Source organism: Hydra viridissima, unplaced genomic scaffold, assembly GCF_058129835.1.
Source record: "Hydra viridissima isolate aposymbiotic clone 2 unplaced genomic scaffold, HvirCarnegie_v1 scaffold_3, whole genome shotgun sequence".
NCBI lineage: Eukaryota > Metazoa > Cnidaria > Hydrozoa > Anthoathecata > Hydridae > Hydra > Hydra viridissima.
Window position 1 is genome coordinate 6,638,749 of NW_028324302.1, and position 22,613 is coordinate 6,661,361.

Sequence of the window (22,613 nt, forward strand, 5' to 3'; positions counted from 1 at the left end):
TTCTGAGAAAGAACTCGGTAACAACATATAAAAAAATAAAAAATAATTTTATTAGTTGTCATGTTTACCAATTTAAATAATCATTAAAAAAATGTTTGTGCCACCCCCGCCATACTATAACAGTAACCAAAAGCATTTAGGATATGAAATTTTGGCAAATGGCTAACAACATGTTGATCTGCAAGCTGCAATAAAATTATTCTAAAAAAATAATTTATAAAGTATTTCACTTACATTGAAAACTTTAAAATGGTCTATTAAAAGAAAAAATTTTTTTGAGATCAAGTATAAATAAAAAAGTTTTTACGATATTGTAAGACTTTTAGTTTCAATTATAAAAGTAGATGCAATAAACGTTTGATGAAAATTTCATGCAAATTGAAAATACCATTATTAAATGGAAAGGTCGGGAGGTCAAAAATTTACATATTGAGAAAAACGCATTTAAATAAAATATTCACAATTTTGCCAAACATTTTCAGTTAAAATCTTAATTTAAAAAAGTTACTTAACATGAACCAGGATCATAAAGGTTACTTTCTTGGTCATTACCTGCATCTTCCTTTTTTTTTTTGCTTTGTTGCTGTTGTCCGATATCGATATTCTGCAAAATTTAGACGCTTTTTGTTCATGATTGAACAGCCTTAAAGAGCATATATTCCAGGCATCATATTCATCTTTTCAAATAAAAGAACACTTGCTCTTCAAATATTAAAATTTAAAACAGCATCATAAGTTTTTAACTCCAACTGTGTTAACGAAACATACTTTGTTTTGGGTATACGCAGCCATATCATCCCATTAAAATTTTTATTTTGGTTTTGGGTCTTACCGTAAAGGCATGAGTTCTTCTTGAGATAAATCAATATATATAGGTTTTAAATTACTGACAGCTGAGAGTGAAAGGTTAATGCCTGGTTTATAGGTAGAGATTTTATCAGCTTTTTCCTGTTTATAACGACACCAGCTATTGATACCATCATACCATTAGTTATTTTCAGCTGACGAGGCTTCTTAAAAGAATGTTTTAACTATTGCCTTTTTCACGCATTTAATCAATTGTTTTATAACTTACAACAATTGTTTTTCTTCCAAAGCATGTCTTTGAAGTATAAAATTCAACTTTTTTTTTGCAGTTAGGGCACCAAATGTATAATATTGAGCCCAACCCTTTTTTCTTAGAAAAACGTTCTAAAAAATTTAAAATCAGATTGTAGAAATTTTTTACAATGCAATTGATAAATCACACTATGTAAAATTTCCATGTCAACAATACGATATCAAAAAGGTTTATTTTACTTTGTTGTGGTGTCTCAATTTTTTCAATTTTTTTTTTTCGATTTAAAATTTAATGAAGTGTTTGAAAAAAGACATTTTTCACAAATAATAAAAGGAACTTCTGGCAAAAGTTGAACCATTCAGCAAATTTCTGGTTCATCTATTTCCATGAAATCTTCTTGATTTTTTACTTTTAGCACTTTGTTTTACTCTGTATGGCTTACCAATTGTTTAAGTAATTTTATAGATAAAAAAGTGATAATAAAATAACTTGCAATTCTAATTAAAAACTCGTTGCTATGTATGATGTTTAACAGACCAAATTTTACCCAAACAAAGGAAAAGTTAGATATTTAAAATAATAAATCAAATGATCTCTCAGCAGCCAACAAGCTCTGCAGCAGTATTTACTTCTTAAGCTTTTCCGTAAAAAACTGCCTTTCTGCTGTTGACTTTTCCACAAAGTATTACGTCATTCGAATCAACCTTTAAAAATTTTAAGTAAATATTGTTCTATATGACATCATCAAATCATTTTACTATTAATTTTGTCAACTAATGGATTAACACGTTTGATATATACATACATACATACATACATACACACATACACACATACATACATACATACATACATAAATACATACATACATACATACATACATACATACATACATACATACATACATACATACATACATACATACATACATACATACATACATACATACATACATACATACATACATACATACATACATACATACATACATACATACATACATACATACATACATACATACATACATACATACATACATACATACATACATACATACATACATACATACATACATACATACATACAGTGAGTCCAAAAATTTATAGCCCACCCTTAAATAACTAATTTACATTTGTTATCATATATTGCTATAAGAATTAAAGGGTAAAATTACAAAGTGTTAGCATCATTGTGCTGTCTGTTATCATTAGTATATATACTATAACTTTCAACTTTTCAATTACTTTCGTTCTTGTTTTATTGAAAAAACAGTACAAGTTTGTTCAAATATAGCATGTAAAAATTGTTGGCCCAGAGGAAAGAAAAAGTTTTTTGTTCCTCGCCAAACAGGTATTTGATCAAATCTAGTATCCTATTGGGTAACCTTTGCTTTTGATACATTCTAGTAATGTATTTGGTACTGAATCGACAAGTTTCTGAAGAATAGACAACTCGATGTTATTCAGTTCATTTTTCAAGAGGTCCCAAGTTAATGGATACTTTTCAGCTTGTGTTTCTTCATCCTCCGTTCAATCTCATCCCATAGATGTTCTATGGGACTGAGATTGGGCGATTGAGATTGGTTGAGCCAATCTTTGACTAGACCTGATGCATGTTTCGGATTATTGTCACGGATAAAGAAAAATTCTCGTTCAAAATTAAATTTTTGGATCGAAGATAACAAATGAATTATATATTTTGGACCATACAAATCATCGATAATAGAATCGATCTATTGTATGGTCCAAAATATATATAATTCGCCAATTCCATTTCGCGTGAAGCAATCCAAAAACGGTAACAGAGGCCCCACCATATTTTACCATAGCCACAGTACAACGTGGATCAAATTCTTCCTTGGGTATAGATTATAATGAAACAATATTAGACAAGTAGAGGTTAAAACGTGGTGTGCAAGATTAAAAATTATATTTTCTGCGCGTATGATAACCTCCAGAGTATTTTCCTGCAATCAGCTTATGTAAAATGGTTAACTTTTGTTTTAATCTCTCAATGGATGTTGTGCTTTCAGCAGTATGTTTAAGCCTGCGAAGAGCAGAAATAAACTTTTTACATTCAAGCATTTACATTCAAGCTTTTACATTTTATCTTTCATAGTTGGAAAAGTATTTTCTCAAAAAACTGATTTATCAATAAAGTTATAGAGAACTTAATACCGACGGTAGAATAACAACATTATTGCCAACGTTAAATGAGTTAAAAGACAACAACAAAACATTTCATTTCAAACATTTTTTTTTTTAAAAAATATTAAAAATGTCTAAAATGAAAAACAAAAACAAAAATAAAAAATTGAAGCCCCAAATTTTGAACATTTTCGTTGTAATTCGTTTGTGCATCTTGATCTTGGTACAAATGATTTCTAACTTTAAGAACCACTTATTTTCTCGAAAAATATTTTGTTACGTCAGTTTTTGGCTTTATTTTTTAAAATTCATTACAACATATATAGGAAGTTATTATCTTAAACATTTTATGAAATTATTTCCCTATTAACCCATTAGTTGTTTTAAGTTTATATATTATTTATATTAACTTTTTTAAGTTTACATTTTTACCACAATTCTTTTTCATTCTTGTGTAATTAGATCAGATGAAAAAAACTGGTAAGTTTTGAGTACGTTAATAAACGAATCAAGTCCTTTTACAAGACAAGGCTCCTGATTAAGTTAAAATTTTTTTTTCATCTTTTCTAACGTTTTTGATATAGACGCAGTTGATTACCGAACTTGATATATTTAATTGATTAAAAAACGTAAAAGGTTGTTAACATTGCATGTCTAGGTCAATTAAATTCAGTTATAAAATAACAAATGTCAAGTATATTCTTATTGTTCTGCGGTAAGTACTTTCTGCATTCTGTAAAATATATTAGCAAACGTAAAATTTTTATTTATTTATGATATAATTGTTAAAAAGTGAAGATGAAACGATTTCCTCAGAAACTTTTGAAAAGCTAATTTGTGACACGTTGCAACAATTTTGACATCATGCATTAATGATAGTAAGTATGACCTCAAAACCGTTGTTTTTAAACCTTTCTTAAAACGAGAAAAAGAAAAAAAAAATTGTTTGAATGTTAATTAATAGCATGATATAAGGAGATAGTGGGGTTTTTTTAGGAGATAATAATTTGGTTTGTGAAGAAATAATGTTAAGACATGCATTTTCTACTCATCAAAAGTATATGAGATAATCTATCGCTTCTGTTATCTCCATATGAGAAGATCAAAATTATCTTGTGGATTATGGTAGCATTCGTTATTTTTACGATGTTTTCAAATTAAGAAGACAAGTTGACAGAAGTTTTATTTGCGCATTAACATATACTTATAACCATCAGAGAGATCTGGTTTTTACTTATTTTACTTATTTTAATAAAATTCTTCTACCAGATTAGGTAATCTATTACAATTTTTGTTGCTGTAGAAATTTCTAATTTTTAAGACTTTGGATATTACTCTGAGAAAAACGAATCAAAAATTAAATCTTAGAATACACGTTTTTTTTTTTTTTTAATAAGAAAGCAAGCAAATGGTGTAGAACTAGAAAATTTATCATTTTTGAGAATACTTTTTTACAACTCTAGTACTTAAAGTAAATAAAATGCAATTTAAAAACAAGTTAACAGGAAAGTTAAAATATTTTACAATTAATCCACTAAAATTATTTGAATTCCATCAATATCATTCAATGTTATATAATCCTCAGGTTTGTCCCTGAACAGAACACAAATTAGGAAATATTCCTTTAACTCTAAATAAAGTAAGTTTTTTTTTTATCGAAAAGTAAATTAGTACAAATAGTTTCTTAAGATTTTAGACTTTTAGTAATAATTTCTTATAAACACGTTTCTTTAAAAAAAAAGAAAAACGTTTAAATCTGCGTCCTAAACTTTCGTTTTACACGGATTCATAATATTTTACTGTTGATCTTGACTCCCCTACAATCATATCTTAAAACGTGCGTCTGATAAACAATCAATAGTTAATGAAATGCCAGTTTTAAATACTTATTTTTTAAAAAAAATAGAGTTAAAAACGAGGTGTTCTAGGGCGTTTTGTAAAAACTTATGTTGCTTTTATGTTACGCTTTAAAAAGGGCCAAGTTTTGATTAAAGAGTTCATGGGAAAATATCTTAATGCTGGATTGTGCTTGCTCTGTTAGCTATAGCTTATAAAAACTAAACCAATGAGAAGAATAATAAATGGCTGAATCTAATGGTGAAAGTGAGTGTTCTTCCATGGAATCATTCTCAGGTATTTATTTCTTAAAATGATAAGTATAACAAAGTTTAGCCAGGCTTGCAAAAAATAATTTTTTTTACACGAAGGTTCATGGGTTAGACTTGACATTAAAAACAATAGCAGCTTACATGCATCTCCTAAGTTTTCTGATGATGAAGAAGACATGGTAAACTGTTTAACTGATGCTCAAGCAGAAGTCTTCAAAAGGTTTGAGCCTAATATCTGGCTGTGATTTATGGTTTGAGATATTTTATATGTATGTATGTGTGTATATATGTATGTATGTATGTATGTATGTATGTATGTATGTATGTATGTATGTATGTATGTATGTATGTATGTATGTATGTATGTATGTATGTATGTATGTATGTATGTATGTATGTATGTATGTATGTATGTATGTATGTATGTATGTGTGTGTGTGTATGTGTGTATGTATGTATGTATGTATGTATGTATGTATGTATGTATGTATGTATGTATGTATGTATGTATGTATGTATGTATGTATGTATGTATGTATGTATGTATGTATGTATGTATGTATGTATGTATGTATGTATGTATGTATATGTATGTAATGCATGTATGTACATCTATACATACATTACATAAATTACATATACATATATTACATAAATTTTATATACATCCATTACATTACATAAATTACATATGCATAGATGTATATATTATAGCTATTTTTTTTTCTTTTTTCTAATTCTTTTTATTTCATTTTTTTAATTTATTTAGTGATTATACAGCAAAAGATAGAAAAGATATGAATTCCGAACAAAAAGTATGTTGCAATCTATGTATCATTTCATTAGAGATTTTGTCTTTGGCAGCTAATTATCAGTTTACACTGTGCTGCCTTCATAAAGAAATAACAATTTAGTGTTTATAGAGCTTTGTGAAATTTTCCAGATTGAGAATTAACTTGTACACAAAGCTGCTAAAAGCACTTCACCAAACTGAATAGCAAATGCTCTTAACAGTTTTTCCTGATTATTATTTCTGTGAATACATTTAAGTTGGATAACCTTTTTTGTTCTCTGAGTGCTTTTAAGAGAGTGATATCAACTTAGATGTCATCTGGTACAAGACTGTTATGATGCTGTCTCTTTCACTATCCATTAATAAAATGCAGTGTCAGGTTGGTGCTCACTTACAATAGATCTTGAGGTTGAAGCCAACCAATCGCATCAGCCAACCAATCGCATCAGCCAATGACAAGGTTTAAAACATATCTTGAAAAACATGCCTGCTTTCATACTCACCATAACACATAAGCTTATTTTTATTAAATTAAAATATGCCTAATATCTGAGATGTGTCATGCTAAGAGTCTTAAGTTTTTGAACAAGTGTTGTTTTTTTTTTTTAGAGAGAAAGTGTTTCTGATTGGATGTCTAAATGCACAGATCCAAAGGATGAAAAAGCAGAATACAAGTAAGTATTTGACGAAAAATATTGATAAAACAAAATAACTGCATCATCTCAAAAATTGCTTTTTTCCTTTAATGTTTTTCTTGTTTAGAAATTATTGCAGTTTGAGAGGTTCCAAAGTTCTCAACTGGTTTGTCTAAATTATATGTTTTGTTTTCTATTATTTGATTCAGTAATTCATTACTTTTACTGTGCTACTTATTTCAATTTTCGTAATATTGATTTTAGTGGGATAAATCTTGTTCGTTCAAAAGCGTTTTACATATCTACTTTGTTTATAACACACACTTTAGTGTTTTCTCTTGGGTGAGATGCTTTATGTTTTTTTATACTTTCTTTTCACAGATCCAATAACCAACGGAGTAATGTAAGGCTTTAATTGATTTTTTTTTCCTCCTTTTTCTCTTGTCAGATTATTGCTGGGTCAAAAGATGATGTCCCCAACCCGGACATAAAACATGGTTAAAACAACATGTGCTGATGTTGTAAAGCTTAACGGTTATTTATTCGTTTTTATTGTTGAATATGTAGAATAATTGATAGGATGTTTTTGTGAATAAAGTAGTCACATTTTTAAGGAAATATTTTAAATGTTTTCAACTAACATTTGCTGTAATTATCTAGAGAAAACTCCTTTTCATATATTTAACAACCCTCTTATTTTAAATATTGTATGATAAAAATCGAAAGACTTTACGCAATTTAAATAAAAATAATAATTTATTATCAATCAGATATAAAGATAACATTTTGATGTTTTCTTTTTTTTTTTAAGATTTTTTAAAACGTCCATTTTCAAATAATGAGTCTTTTTATACTTCTACTTTGTCAAATTATTTTTTCGCATTAAACGACAATTTATGATCAAGTGCTTGAAATAACGTCCGATCAATAATCAAATACCATCCAATAATAAGATACATAAGTATCTTAACCTGTAAATATCATATGATATAATCTTTTTATCTTAGTATCAATATTAAGATGCTAGTATTCGGACATTATTTCGGGCCCTATATGATTATTAATGACCACATTCATAACACTCTCCCTTAAAATGTTCGCTTTTCATTCAGGAATATTCCAGCAATTATGTTTTGAGCTAATTTCCACTGCTCTCGATTTTTTTGATTCTTGAAATAATTTCAATAACTTTTAATTTAAATTATATAGTGCAGTAACAACAGTCACCAACTGCTTCTGTTTGTAAGGAATTGAATCAAAGTAATCTTGAAATTTATACCGCTCCCAATCGTAATTTAGATTCTAAATTGATATTCCTTCAAATTTCTTTCCGAACTCGCGAAATCTCAGATTATTTTTCAAACATCCAGCGAAATCTCCACAAGCTTAAAATTAAATATTCGTAGCTTTACAAATGATATACATTTTTATCACATTGATCAACTCCTCTTAAACTCTTCTGCAACTGTACTTGCGCAAACCATCAAGTCAATTGTTTTTGTGCGGAGTGAACAAACATACGCTCTCCCTGCTTCTTCAAAAAATTTATGAAACAATCATCATGGTTGAATACACCATGTTTATAAGTCAACACCTGTGTAAAAAAATTCGGCTGCTTTTTGCAGGTTAAGCGAATGTTATTTGCTTCTCTCTTTCCGTAAGTAATTTGACAAATAATCTTTTCGCTTTACACAAAATTGTACTCGGGAATTCATTATGAAATGTACTTATTGAAGTTAAGTTTAAAATAGGTTTAATTTTGTATTTCTTCTTTCGTTTTATTCCGATAGTCCACTATACTATCTAACACATTAGGATGTTTATCATATTTCGTTATTCATTCCCATACTTTCATATTTTTTATTAAATCCTACAAAATAAAAAATGATGGGTGGCAGAAAAAGCCCTCTATGGCGCTGACAACAATAAAGTGTTGGCTTATAAGATAATTATTTAGGAAAATCATAAACAAATATGTAACGTGAATTGTTAACGTATCAATAAATTCAGACTACTCAGTAGATGAGCAAGATCTCATGAGTATTTGTTGAGATAAATCAACGGATGCTTTAAGTCAAACTTAGAAGCCTTTAAGCGACTTTGAGTTTTTTGACTCATGTGTCAAAAACAAAATGGCATTACTAAAGCATTAAAAATTGTCTCAAAATCAGACCTATGTATTGAGACCGCGAAAGCAAGATTTGCAAAGCACCAATTGTGACAACTAAAAAACCTTTACGTGGCCTATGCATAATTAATGACACCGACCGTTGCATCTGTTACTAAAGTTATGAACACGGTTTTGAGAACATGCTTTTTAACCAATATGTAACGAAACATGTTGGACTGAGAAACTATTTTTTAATCTCCCCAGATTTCTACATGCGATAATTACGTCATAAAGTTACATAAAAATTTTTGTTCTTTACAGTATAGTAAACATTCTATCTTTAAATTCTTTAAATATTTTTGACTTTTCTTTTTTTTTTTGTAAAAAACTTTAGCGCATTTTCGTCAACGGACTGTTTCCAATAACATCAACTGGTTTAAAAAACTTCCTCATGAAGGCGAACAATCAGAATGAGTAAGAAAGTACAACTTAAACACTTTCAAGAACCAGAACCTAATCAATAAAAGAGTCCAGTAAAATTCGATGGTCTTGATGATAGAAACTGCTGGTGATTCGGTATCAATAGTGAATCAGTTCAGGAACTCTTTCTCAGGTTAAGAAGCTCTAAAGAGTTTAATTAATCCTTCGTTGGGTCGCAGAACACCGTTAGGAGCACATCCTCTTTACAAAAGAAAAGCTGTTCTCCGTAGAGGAAGCTCACAACTACCAAGACGACAGAACCTAGTCCCCATAGCCTCCCATCAAGTTGACTATTGCGTTAAACCATAAAAAATCACAGACCATCATGGTTCGGGGATTTTGCACTAGTGGTAAAACATCCCTTATTTTGCCTTTTTTTGTGGATCAAAATCAAAATTTCTTGGGAAAAAATCAACCGAGGCTGCGGTATTTCCGTGGACCCGTCGGACGAATTTAGAATTTTAATAAGACTCCGCTCCGCTCCTGCTCACAAGGTAAAAATGACGCAGCAGTGATACAAGATCCATTTTTAGGGTTTTGTTATATCACGGCTTGAGATCTGGAAAATAGGCTTGCCATATCTCAATCTAATTGGCTGAAACCAGTGGTCATTTTTGGGGCCAGGGCCAGTGCTAAGACCCATACAAGTTTTGGAATCCCTAAAGCAATCCCTGCGGCGGAAGTGGGACCAAATCATCACCGAAAATTTCTTGACACATTTAAGGTTCTTCATCGACACAAAGATTTCACTTAAAAACTATTTCGAAACCGCTCTAATATGTCGTTACCAAAGGTCCATATTAACAATTTGGACCTATGGTTTAACAAAGCAAAACAAATATTACCATCGTTGTTGTTTTGTTAAATTTCATTTGTTTAACAAATTTACATTAGAAAATGTTTCCATCATTTTTCTTTGACAGTGTTTATTCATATTTTTAATAATTAAAGGAAAATGCTACAACTTTTGATAAACATCATTTGGCAATACTTTCAATCCACATGAAGTAAGCTCTTATTTTGCCTGTTTCAAATGGTCTGACCATTGAGTTCTCATCACTCTTGAGAAAACTAAATATTTATCAAGAAAGATTAATTAACCAAAGAAAACAATAAAATCAAAGATTATTATGGATGTCTAAACGTATCCAAAATCTGTCTTGGATAATTACTTGAAAATACTCATTTTGATGGTATTTGATGATTAAATAACAAAAAAGTATATAATCTGTCAAATTTTAAATTATTTGTACCAGACGATGTCGAAAATTTGATTTGATGTTTTGAAAGAATTCCAAAAATCTTTTAAAACTTTATAGCTCTCTTAAAGGACCAAAAAGTTTAGGAATAGCCTATCACCTAATTAGGAAGTATAAAAGTAGTTATAAAAGTATCTACATATTACATATTTACAAACAAATTTAAAAGTTTACATCCAAATGAGTATTTTGCTTTAAATAAACTGTAATTGATGTAACAATGACAATAAATTGTCTGCAGTTTACAGTAAATTGACTTAAATTTGTAAATTTTCTTTATGAATTTTTAAGTAGTAAAAATGATTGTAGATAAAATATAATTTAAATAAATAGCTTAGGATTAAAAATATTCTTTCTTGGGAAAATTACTTCTTTATCTTACGAGCCTTGTTGCAGAAGACAATGAAATGATTAAAGTTATGTTATTTTGTGTTTTCTTTTTTAAAAAGATAAATATGCAAGGTAGCTCTAAATTAATACCCAAATTTATTCTTGTGCAACCTTCCCCTAAACATCTTCTTAAGCATTTTTTTCCAGTCAATTTTTTGTCTTGTTATATCCTTTAAAAATTATATTTTAAAATTTAGTATACAAAAAGTATACTACACTGCTGTTGTTTAAAAAAAGATAACTATCAGTCTTGGTCTTAAATTGTGTTCTTGTTTTTAATTTTTATAAGTTTACTTATAAGTTTAAAAAGTCAAAAAAAAAATTTTTTTTTGAATGATTTAGTTTTAGTATTATATATAATGAATGTCCTTGTTCCATGGGGTGAAATAGAAGAGGAAGAAAGGATTGATCTATCAGATGAAAAAGCAGGAGAGAAACAAAAATATACTTTAAACTCCTTTGAAATACCTCCATTATATGAACCACCATTGTCCCATAAGCACTCCAAGAAAGAGTATATATATATTTTTATAGATATTTTTTAAACTTAAAAATCTATTTCTAACATTTGACTTAATATGATAAAATGTATTTAATAATTGCTGTTTAGTTTAAACAAACGCCACTTATTATGGATGAAACCACCACTTGATAGTATTGGACAAAATCATTTGTTGCAATCTGTTGAGCTCCAACATTATAAAAGAAGAATACGGTGTATGTTGGCTGCAGCACGTTCCCATCAAACTGATATTCAGGTTTTATTTAGTTTTTTTTTGTCTTGAGTGAGGAACATTTACCTTTAAAATATTTTATTTTTTTAAAAAACTTCAATTTAAATAATGATGGTTTAAGAGTAAATATTGGTATATATTGTAATTGTTATGTAACTAATTATATTGCTACAAATAACTTTTCATAACACATCTCCTTATCTCTCAGTAATCTTTAACTTAATTAAAAGAATTATTAAGACCAAGTGCTCCTAAGAACTGCCCTAATGATAAGTTAAATTAAGCTGCCAAAGTCATGTTTGACTCTTATAAACTTTTTTTTTGCTGTTTTACTTATGTTGAATGGTTATACCATATTCAATTTATATTTGCATGAACTATTAACTATAACCATAATGCACTCATGCATTTCATTTTTTTCATATTTTCTATCCATGGATCTTTCCAAGGTTATTGTTTGCTTTTTCTATAATTTCTTTAGTAAATTTGTAATGGATTTCTAATTCATGTTTTTAAGAATTAAAGTTCACTAGGAGGGTCCTAATGGTTATGTTCTGTGTACAATTTTTCTATAATAAATTTAGTCTTTCTTACTACTAATTATTTGAGTAATCACCATGGCTCCAAAGTCTCACAGTATAATCTTTGATAAAGCTTCTTTCTATTTTAGTGCAATTAAAAACATTCAATAAAGTTGGAAAAAAAGTCATTTGATATTGAATTACAATAATAACATATCTTATTCCTAATTCTTATAACATGGTAAAACTTACACAAATTGCTTTTTATATATTTTTTTTCTTGAACGTATTTTATATATTATTGCACATTTATTTAAAGTTATTGTTTAAGAAATGAACTTGATGTTAAGTTATAAAAGTTCATTGAACCTGATGAAGCTTACAAAGGGCTATGAACCTGATGAAGCTTACAAAGGGTCATGAACCTGATGAACACTTATAAAAGTCATTCAATTTTGATGTGCTTAGGAGCGTTTTTTTTGGTGCTGCTCAATCAAATAGGTTCAGTAAGTGAGGTGTGACAATGTCTGTAACTAAGTGATTACAAGACTTTGGAATCTTTTTAATAGCCATGAGAAACTATTTGAGTTGCACAAAAAATGGCAATCTTGTCGTTATCACTCTTATCATTGTTTAATTAGGATATGTAAAATCTTTACAGAGATACCACAAGTTATACATTTCACATTGAAAATTTCTTGTCCTAACTTAGCCACCTTTTTGACCCATTAAAGCTCCAGTTCCAGTTAGCAGCATCAATATATCAAGCATTTTTTCAATATCCAAACCAGATGCATTACAAGCATGTAATCATATTAGGTTCCATTTACATGTGCATTTTACCATCAAAATGTGCAACAGTTAAAAGCTTCTTAATGAAAAATACAATTTTGAACAATCCCTCTAAAGACTGAAATATTTAATAATTTGGAGTACTGAGGTTTATTTTATATTTTGATCCATCATCCAATATTGCTAGATTATCATTTGAATTAGTTTTCATTGCTCTCTGAGTATAAAGAATATAATTACTGCAACTTTTGATAGGATTGGTTAGTGCATTGTATTGCTTATGACAATATTTCTCTGTTATCCCATGAGCCAGACAGCAGCAGTCAAGCTGAGGTTTTTTGCAGCAACTTTCTTTCTGGGGCAGATTACATTTTTTTTGTCTTTGTTGTTCGTAACTTCAAATCGTTAATTACAATAATTAGAAATAAAGTGGTGTGGTTTAATTAATGATTTATCATATTTAAAAAAAAAAAAAAAAAAAAAAAGATAAAAATACTTCATCTTTGTAATTTTACTGTAAATGGTAAATTTTAGAATTTAAGTTAGTTGATTATTTGTTATTAGTTAAAAAAAATGAAAACAGAAGCACATTTAATATATGGCATCTTTATGGTAGTCTGCTTCAGTGTCTCCAATAACAACAGTTAAATAAATACTTTGTAAGTATGTCAAAGTTAATGTTCACAAAAAAGTTACATATTGTAAATTTTACCATTAGTTACACTGAATCATGAGCAAAATCTTAAGAGCTGTTGGTAACCTCTTTAATTTTTAATTTTGTATCAAATAATTGGGTGTGTAAGACAAAACTAAAAAACCATTAAAGTTCCTTACAAAAGATGTTGATAGCTAAAAAAGTAAGCAACTTTTTGGCAATTTGAAATCTCTTTATGACATCATTTGTGTAGCACATTTTAAAAGGAACATGGAAGGTACTTTTACAGTGATAGATAAAGAAATTTAAGTTAAGAAGAGCTACTTTTTTGACCTGATCATCTTAAGGGTTTGATGTCCATTATGTACATGCATTTGTCACCAAGTTAGTTGGATTGTATTTTTTTAAGTTTGTTGCCCTGTCTGTATGTAATGAGGTAAGATTGTATTTCTTTTAGATATAACTCATAAATGAAAATTAATCTTTAGGAGCAAATATATTGAACAGTACAAATAGGCTTCTGAAGCAACAATAGGAACTTCATACAATATGAATACGTGAAGACTTTCACAAAGTTGTTCGATCCTTTCACTTAACATTTTCTTGATCAATAAAGGATTTGTTATTGTTTTGATAAGGGCTTCTTGGTTACTGTAAAGTGGGGTTACTTTGGACAGAGACAATATTCTTTTGAACTTAATGGCTATTTTTTTAAAATTGATAAAATTAAGCCACAAAGCTGAACCAGGGTGGTATAAAATTTGAATGTTTTCTGAATTTTTAGGGTAACTTTGTGCAGATTATTTACTGTAAAGTTGGGTAAATGGGCGGCTTGCGAGTAAATGGCCAACTGATAAAGTTATAATTTTTTAAATTTCATAGAATATGATAAATCATCCTGGTATAATTATTACCAGAATGACCTGCTGCAATCTCATTCCATGAAACATTTTTTTCTGGGAAAACATTGCCTGATTTGCTTTGCTTATTAACCACAGGGTTTTAAGTAGGAAATTCACAAAGTTCTGAAAAGCATTGGAGAACTAATGGGAACATAGCTCTGAGCCGTGAAATCACCAGGCAAACTGCTCTTTAAGTATGAACTGTCTCCATCTCATTTCTAATAAATTTGCATTATCCATGTCTTAAGTTGTGTTTTCCAAATTAATTGTGATTTTCAAGAGTAAGAATTGTCTATTTTTCATTTTTTCTTTATTCTTAGGCATTATCCAAAGTTTTCCTGGAAAAGATTTTAGATGTTTAAAATAAAAAATTACTTTCTCAAAGTTTATCTGAATTATATATTAAGAAAGTAATTTAAAAATTTGTGAAGCTCTTGATAGATTTTACTAACTAAATGTTGATTTGAAGTGAGTTTGCAGCCTTAGTACTTCTAGAGAACCAGATTCAAAAATCTTTTTGGCTGAAAAGCAAGCAGAATATTTGAGTTTTAAAAACATGTTTGATGTACAAAGTTTGCTCTTTATTTAAAATAACTCTGTTTTACGATATTCTAAATGCAGCAGAAAAATACGTTCAAATATTTTTTATCACTTTTACACATATTTGTTTGCTATTCCATTGTTATTTTTTTAGCTTATAAATACGAAAAAAATTCATTTTCCATATATTTGCATTAAGTTGGCAATCCAATTATGAGATATTAAACTCACCCTCTATTTTGGTTTTGTGAGTATCTAGTTTATATAACCACATATTATGCTTCTATATTTATGTATGAAAATTTTCTAATTTTTAAAAGAAAGTAACCAGTGAAAGTCAAGCTCTGCCACCGCCCCCAATACTACCTAAAAGGTTTTGTTCCAGTGAAGGCCAATTAGTGCATTCTATTACTCCAACATTTTTATCCACAGAATTTGCTGTTAAAGAAGATAAACTCGAAAATAAAATCGAAAAGAAAGTGGAAAGTTGTCCTTACCTAAGCGCTTTGTCCTCGAGACAATTGTTGTTAAAATCTATAGCTACCATCATGGCGCATGTTGGGTTTGAAAGTAAACAGCTTCTTTCGTTTTCTTGTAAATACCTGTATAAAGTAAATTTTCTTACTAAATATTTTTCAATATCTTTATAGCAGCATCAGAATCGTCGTTGAATACATTTACAGATGTGGCAGTTGAACATCTTACGAAGCTCTGTGCTTTATTGAGAGAGCGTTTAGAGCATTCGTCGCCCGATGCAAATGCAATGGTATTTCATTTTGCAGTTGGTTTTTCATAAACGGATAAATCTTCTTTTACTATGAAAACCTTAATTTAAATTTTTTCAAGTTGATAAATAAGAGATTTTTTTTTTTTTTTTGCTGTTTTCTAAACTTAATTTCAAGGATATCATAAACTCGGTTTTATCTGGAGCCTTAATGGAAAGTCTATCTTCGTTGCAAGACTATTGGTTGAGAAAAGTAAAACAAGTTGCTGTTAAATTAGAAAAAGAAAATGTTGCGTTGCTTGAGGAATACAATCTTCTTAAAGTATGGTTTAACTGCAATTTAAAACCTGCATTGTTTTTTGAGCAAAACTGATTTCTTTTAACAAAAAAGAAATTAATATTTCGAGCATATAAAAACATTTTAAAAGTTTACAAGAATGAAAGATCAAAGTTCTCTTCAAAACTGTTTCTTTTTTTTTTTAAAAAAAAAACAAACTTAAAAACATTTAGTAAAATCTTTTTTTCAACATGTTTCTTAATTGTACTTTAGGGATCTTCTGCCAAATCTTCAGATGTTAAAGAAGAAAACCCATAACGTTTAAATCTTCGGTTTTATGCCATTGGCGTTAAATTGTTAAAGTATCGCAACATCGAAGTTTACTGACTTTTTTCATTTCACTAACCGTCGAATAATATCGAATGAGACCTTTTGCGTATATGTACAGGCCTTTTACATAAACTATCAGTAGTTCAGATACGTACTAAAGAAATTCTTATCCAAAGCCTTTTGAATTTTTTCATATTGGTGGATGTCTCGTGAATTTCGCGTGCTGAAAATTCTCTGAAAAGTCTTTCAAAAACACTCTTTAAAATAGTGAGATGGATGATAAATATGTATATTTATGACTATAGAATGAAAATAGTTATAAATCTTTAACTTTTTAAATTATGTTAAGCGTTTAAAGTACATATAAACTACCTAATTTATCTCGTAACTACTTTATAGAAGAATAAATTTTCTATAGTTGGTATAGGTAATAAATAGTTGCCATAAAGTCCACAAATGTATGAAGTACAAAAAATATATTTTAATTCTTTCTAGAACTTCCTGTTCTGCTCCACTGTGAAACTTTTTTCTAATTATTTTTACAAAATTTACTTGACAGGCAATTCCTTAATATTTACCAAATATATCACATAGACCAGTTCAGTTACTGCGGACCCAGTGGCGACATTGGTTTTACTTTTGTTAATAACTACATTTTGCATGGTTACCATTATGTATGTATGTATGTATGTATGTATGTATGTATGTATGTATGTATGTATGTATGTATGTATGTATGTATGTATGTATGTATGTATGTATGTATGTATGTATTTATGTATGGATGGATGGATGGATGTATCAAAATTTATTTTAGGTAATTGCTCATAATGAATTTACCATTCAGCTACAAAATGGCTCAGTAAATTTTCCGTGTTCTTAGATCATCTTTTTTCTACTGTTCATAATTAGTAGCACTCTCTAAAAGGTTTCAGATCATTCGAACATTAGAACGATCATTCGAACATTGCAACGATCATTAGAACTATGGAACGATCATTAGTTTTATAATAAAATCTTGCGAGAAAACATATTAACTTACAACATGTCGAATAAGTTCTCAGTGTTACCAAACCACAATTTTTCAGTTGCATCACATTCCAGACAGGATTTTCCGCCTGGTGATGGATGTAGAACTTGATAGCCGCACACACCCTGTAAAAATGACAATACCAACTTCATGTCCGATGGGAACCTCTTTAGGGGTAAATAGTAAATGATTACAAGGTTCACCACAAGAAATTTTAAAAGCAAAAATGGCCGTCCGAGCAAGATATTCACATTCAAAGATTTTGGTTCATAATTCTCATTTTCGCCATATAGATATTGTCAAAACTTAACATATTTTTTTTTTTTTTTTTTCTATATTGAGAAGCTATTTATTGCTACTAATAGAAACAGCAACTGTTTCACATTGTATCCTGTCAATTCAAAAGCTTTGAAGTACTCCTTTATGGAGCCAATTCTTCGGAGAGCCCAAATATTGGCAAGATCTGTTGATACAATTGACACCAGCAGCAAGGGTGACTACTAGCTTTTGCTTGGATCCCACAGATAATTTTGGCAATCTTCAGATCACAAGAAACAACAAAAGGTACCTTGTCAATATGAGGTCCAAGATTTTTTTGATATTTTCATAAGCTTCTGGAGCATGAAGCCTCTATAAAAACCCAAAAGAAATTCTCTGGAAGAAAAAATAATAGCAACAGCTGTGATAAATATTCAGAACCGCTTCTTGAACATTGTGAAGGCTGAGTTTCAGCGCCACGATGAATTCAAGGCAGCATAGAACCAATCCCATGCGTGAGCCTAGGGCAGATCAACACAACCCTGGTATCAGTAGGACAGTCTGAAAATCTTGTGGACCTAACTATCGCGATCCAGGCCTACCGAAACGCTCTGGGTGCCAGTGCTGATGCAAAACTAACATTACCATGCCCTGAGCCGGTGTTCACCTATGTCGTTTCAGACGAGATCATCCTGATACGCGACTATTTGTCTGTTTCATGTTTTGTCTTAAAATTAATGATATGGTTAAAACGTACACCCTAGTATATCCACTCTGCCAAGTACATGATTGTGGTGCCCATTTGCAAACAGTTGCTGTTTCTATTAGTAGCAATAAATAGCTTCTCAATATAGAAAAAAAAAAAAGAGTTTATTAAGTTTTGACAATATCTATATGGCAAAAATGAGAATTATGAACCAAAATCTTTGATTGTGAATATCTTGCTCGGACGGCCATTTTTGCTTTTGAAATTTCTTGTGTTGAACCTTGTACCCATTTACTATTTACCCCTAAAGGGGTTCCCAGAGGACATGAAGTTGGTATTAATTGTCATTTTTACAGGGTGTGCGTTTAATGTCTAAAAAATATTGAATACCATTTGTGTTTAGCAAAAAGGTATAAGAATTGTTAAAAAGTTATTAAAATAGGCATTCAAAATTATGGAATTCATAATTAAATATACAGTTGTGGACAAAATAATAGTAGTGGCTAGTAAAACAATCATTTGTGATAATAATTTTATGTAAATTTAAATATAAGTTAATAAATTTAGGCATAACAGTAATACAAACACTGAATAATGAAATGGGAGTAAAAAATGTTGGTAGCACTGTTAAAATTACTTTAGGGAAGTCCCGAATTTTATATACGAACATATCTAGATTTGTAGGTTAAAATAACATATCTGTTGTTTCCTGTCAAATTATTTATATTAGCTTTTTGTTTATTTGGTTTTAGTAAGACTAATTAAAGGTAAGATTAATTTTAGTGTTAATTTAATGAAATATATAAAATAATCGTATAAATTTATTTTATAAATAGGAGTTATGGGTCGTGCAAAGCATTGTAGTGCAGAAAAGAGACAACTAATTATTAAATCAAAACAAGAAGGAAAAACATAAAAATTTATTCAAGAGACATCAGGTTATTCTCCTATGAGGATTAGAAATGCTCTAAAATGGAAAAATGTAGGCGAAACAAGGGGCCGAAAACAAAAAACAACTGAACATGAAGACAGATTGATAAAACGTGCTGCTGTTGCCGATCCTTTTATAACATCCCACCATATTAAAGAAGATTTAAATTTAAGCGTTTCTTCGAGAACAATACGTAGGCAGTTAGTACAAAGTAAGTTAGTCGCCAGAAGCCCAAGAAAAGTTCCCCTTTTGAAAAAAAAGCATGTGGTAGCAAGATTACATTTTGCGAAAACACATGCAGATTGGCCTGTTTCAAAATGGCGTAATATTTTGTGGTCTGATGAAAGCAAAATTGTTTTATTTGGGTCAAGTGGACGCAGGATGTATGTAAGGAGGCCACCTTACTCTGCATACAAACCGCAATACACCATAAAAACTGTAAAACATGGCGGAGCAAAAATAAATATTTGGGGTTGTTTTTCTTATTATGGCGTAGGGCCAATCTATAAGATTGATGGTCCATAATGACCAAGACAAATACCTTCAAATATTACAAAATACCATGTTGCCCTATGCAGAAGAAGATATGCCCCTAAGATGGGTTTATATGCAGGACAACAACCCAAATCATACCAGTCGCAGGGTAAAAAGTTGGTTCATTGAGAATAGGGTTGCAGTTATGGATTGGCCTGCACAGTCACCGGATCTCAATCCGATCGAAAACCTTTGGACCAATGTAAAAGAGGCAGTTTATAGTCAAAAACCAAAAAATCAGCAGGAGTTATGGCAAGTTGTCCAGAATGCTTGGAACAACATTCCTTTAGAACGTTGTCAAAATTTGATTAACTCAATGCCGAATAGATGCAAAGTTGTGATAAAAAACCGGGGGCATGCGATTAAATACTAATTTTTTACTATTGTTTAATTAAATTTATATCATTTTTTTGTTAATAAAATAAATTATTTGCAATATAACATTAAATAAATTAATACTACTATTATTATGTCCAACCTGTTTTTTATACTTATATTATTATTTTAAATAAAAGCAAAAGTTTAAAATTTTCTACTAATTAGTTTATCATCTCACACCTATTTAATTAATAATCCAGTATTACAATTTCATTTTCAGTAACTGTTTAAAGATAATAATATTAATTCGTTAATTTTAATCATACTACTATTATTTTGTCCACAACTGTATATATATATATATATATATATATATATAGGTTCTTTAAAAAGCTGCTGAGCAATTGAAAGTTCTGAAAATTACAAGCTAGAGTTAAAAGAAAATCATCATCATCATCATCATCATCATCATCATCATCATCATCATCATCATCATCATCATCATCATCATCATCATCATCATCATCATCATCATCATCATCATCATCATCATCATCATAGCAATCACTACTTTTTTGGTATTAATGAAAGTACAGTAAACCTTTTATTCTCTTTCTTTAAATTTCCCTCCTTATTCTGGTTTCTCAGAACGTTAATCTTCAAGGAATTTCACTTCAAGTTTAGGAACCTTCATATCGTCTGCAACTTCAGAGAGAAGTAAAAAACCTTTAATTAACCCTTACTTTTTTTGAGTGAAGAACAAATCCTCTTTTAGATGGTATTTTCTGCAGGATCAGGCGTTTCATATACACTTTAATAGCACGGTCCTTAATCTTTGCAAACTGTTAGAGTACCAGCTAGCTTGTATTGATATCGTACTTTCTTCAAAATTATTTCTGAAATAACATCGTTATCAGCCTTCTTTTCAGTCAGATTTTCAATCATCCTTTGCTACTTTTAAAACATAAAACATTTGTGCAGGGTACAAGAACAGCTACTGAATATATATGGCTTTTGTTCAATCCGCTGATTGAACAAAAGCCATATATATTCAGTAGCTGTTCTTGTACCCTGCACAAATGATTATTATTTAGTTTTTGTTATCACACAGAGTAGCTCACAAAAGTAATGAGCAATTTAAAATTCAATTCAGGTTGATAAATGAGCAGTTGAAAATGTTTAAACGTCCAATGACTGTAAAATGAAACTCAGTTCCATAAAAGGTTGTATTTTAGTTCCTGAAAAAAAAAACAGAATTAATTTAGTTACTTATCGATTGGGCTCAAAACTTTCCGGTCGGATGTAATTAACAATAACTCGAGAAATACTCAACAAGTTAATTCAAAAATTATTTTATAATGCCGTTCTATATAAATAATTTAATTGTATTGGTGTTTTACTAATACAATCAGTTTACCGGTCTAAAATGAGTAAATCATTGAATAATCGGAAAAAGGTTTTGGAAACTTTTCTTCAAAATCCAACCTCACATTCAAAAATTGCAAAATTGTCAAAAGTCGCTAAATCTTCAGTCGGAGACATATTGAGGAGATGCAAGGAGACATACTGAGGAGATACAAGGAGACTCAAACTATCGAAAGAAAAAGAGGCGGTGGAAGGAAGAAAGATTTTGTTGATAAAAACAAAGCGAATTTGATCATCCAGTCAATTACAAGAAATCCATGCCAATCCCAAAGAGCTCTCGCTAAAAAGTTCGAATGCAGTTGTTTCCTTGCTAGAAAAGCACTCAAGAGCAAGGGTTTGAAAGCTTACACCAAGAAAAAAATTCCAAAACGATCAATTGATGGAGAATAAAAATGAATTTAATAATACGTGCTGTAGAGAAGAAGATTCCTTATAAGCAAATTTCTGAGCTTTGCGATGTGGTTAAAAATAATATGGAGAATAAAAATATATGGAGAATAAAAATATATGGAGAATAAAAATATATAGAGAATAAAAATTCGCCGCGCAAGGAAGCTCGTTAAACTTTTCCACCGAGAAAATTTTATGCATTACGAGCTGAAGTTTCCCGGGAAAAAATTAAAAGATATAAAATAAATAAAATTTAAACTTATGGCCATCCTAGGTCAGGTGACTACACAGATGATTTTCTTTTCCTTAACTAATCATAACTAGCAACTTTTAATAAAAGAATTTCCCTGTATGATGGATCCTAGGCAAATTCAGGGTTAACCCCACACACATGCTTAATCTTATTAAGGGGTCACCCAATGTTCAGGTGACCACCCTGATAGTTTTCTTTTCCCTAACTAATCCTAATAAACAACTTTTGATAAAACAGTTTTCCTGTATGATCCTTCCTAGTCAAATTCAGGGTAATCCTCCCCCATACCCTGAACCCAATTAGAGGTACAC

The 22,613-nt window shown here is 29.8% G+C and overlaps 2 protein-coding genes across 5 annotated transcripts; both read left to right on the top strand.

Annotated features, from left to right (window-relative positions):
* The first annotated feature begins 5,079 nt into the window (after positions 1-5,079).
* On the top strand, positions 5,080-7,409 carry LOC145202613 (uncharacterized). Of its 3 annotated transcripts, none has more exons than XR_016451000.1 (7): positions 5,080-5,340; positions 5,415-5,535; positions 6,085-6,568; positions 6,718-6,782; positions 6,871-6,909; positions 7,008-7,085; positions 7,192-7,409. XR_016451000.1 is itself a non-coding variant. In XM_090082645.1 (7 exons), exons 1-7 carry the CDS (start codon positions 5,289-5,291, stop codon positions 7,232-7,234), a joined length of 444 nt encoding a protein of 147 aa, XP_089938771.1. In that variant the 5' UTR covers positions 5,080-5,288; the 3' UTR covers positions 7,235-7,409. The 3 variants fall into 3 exon arrangements, 2 of the variants coding, with proteins under 2 accessions (XP_089938771.1, XP_089938772.1); XM_090082645.1 differs by having other exon boundaries at positions 6,085-6,130; XM_090082646.1 differs by lacking the exon at positions 5,415-5,535 and having other exon boundaries at positions 5,216-5,340; positions 6,085-6,130.
* A 3,331-nt stretch (positions 7,410-10,740) lies between these two features.
* LOC145202610 (STAGA complex 65 subunit gamma-like) lies at positions 10,741-16,784 on the top strand. 2 transcript variants are annotated; one of them, XM_090082643.1, is made up of 6 exons: positions 10,741-11,496; positions 11,593-11,740; positions 15,447-15,696; positions 15,777-15,892; positions 16,029-16,172; positions 16,401-16,784. In XM_090082643.1, the coding sequence occupies exons 1-6, from the start codon at positions 11,342-11,344 to the stop codon at positions 16,443-16,445; spliced, it is 858 nt and encodes a 285-aa protein (XP_089938769.1). In that variant the 5' UTR covers positions 10,741-11,341; the 3' UTR covers positions 16,446-16,784. The 2 variants fall into 2 exon arrangements, with proteins under 2 accessions (XP_089938769.1, XP_089938770.1); XM_090082644.1 differs by lacking the exon at positions 10,741-11,496 and having other exon boundaries at positions 11,617-11,740; positions 15,559-15,696.
* The last annotated feature ends 5,829 nt before the right edge of the window (positions 16,785-22,613 follow it).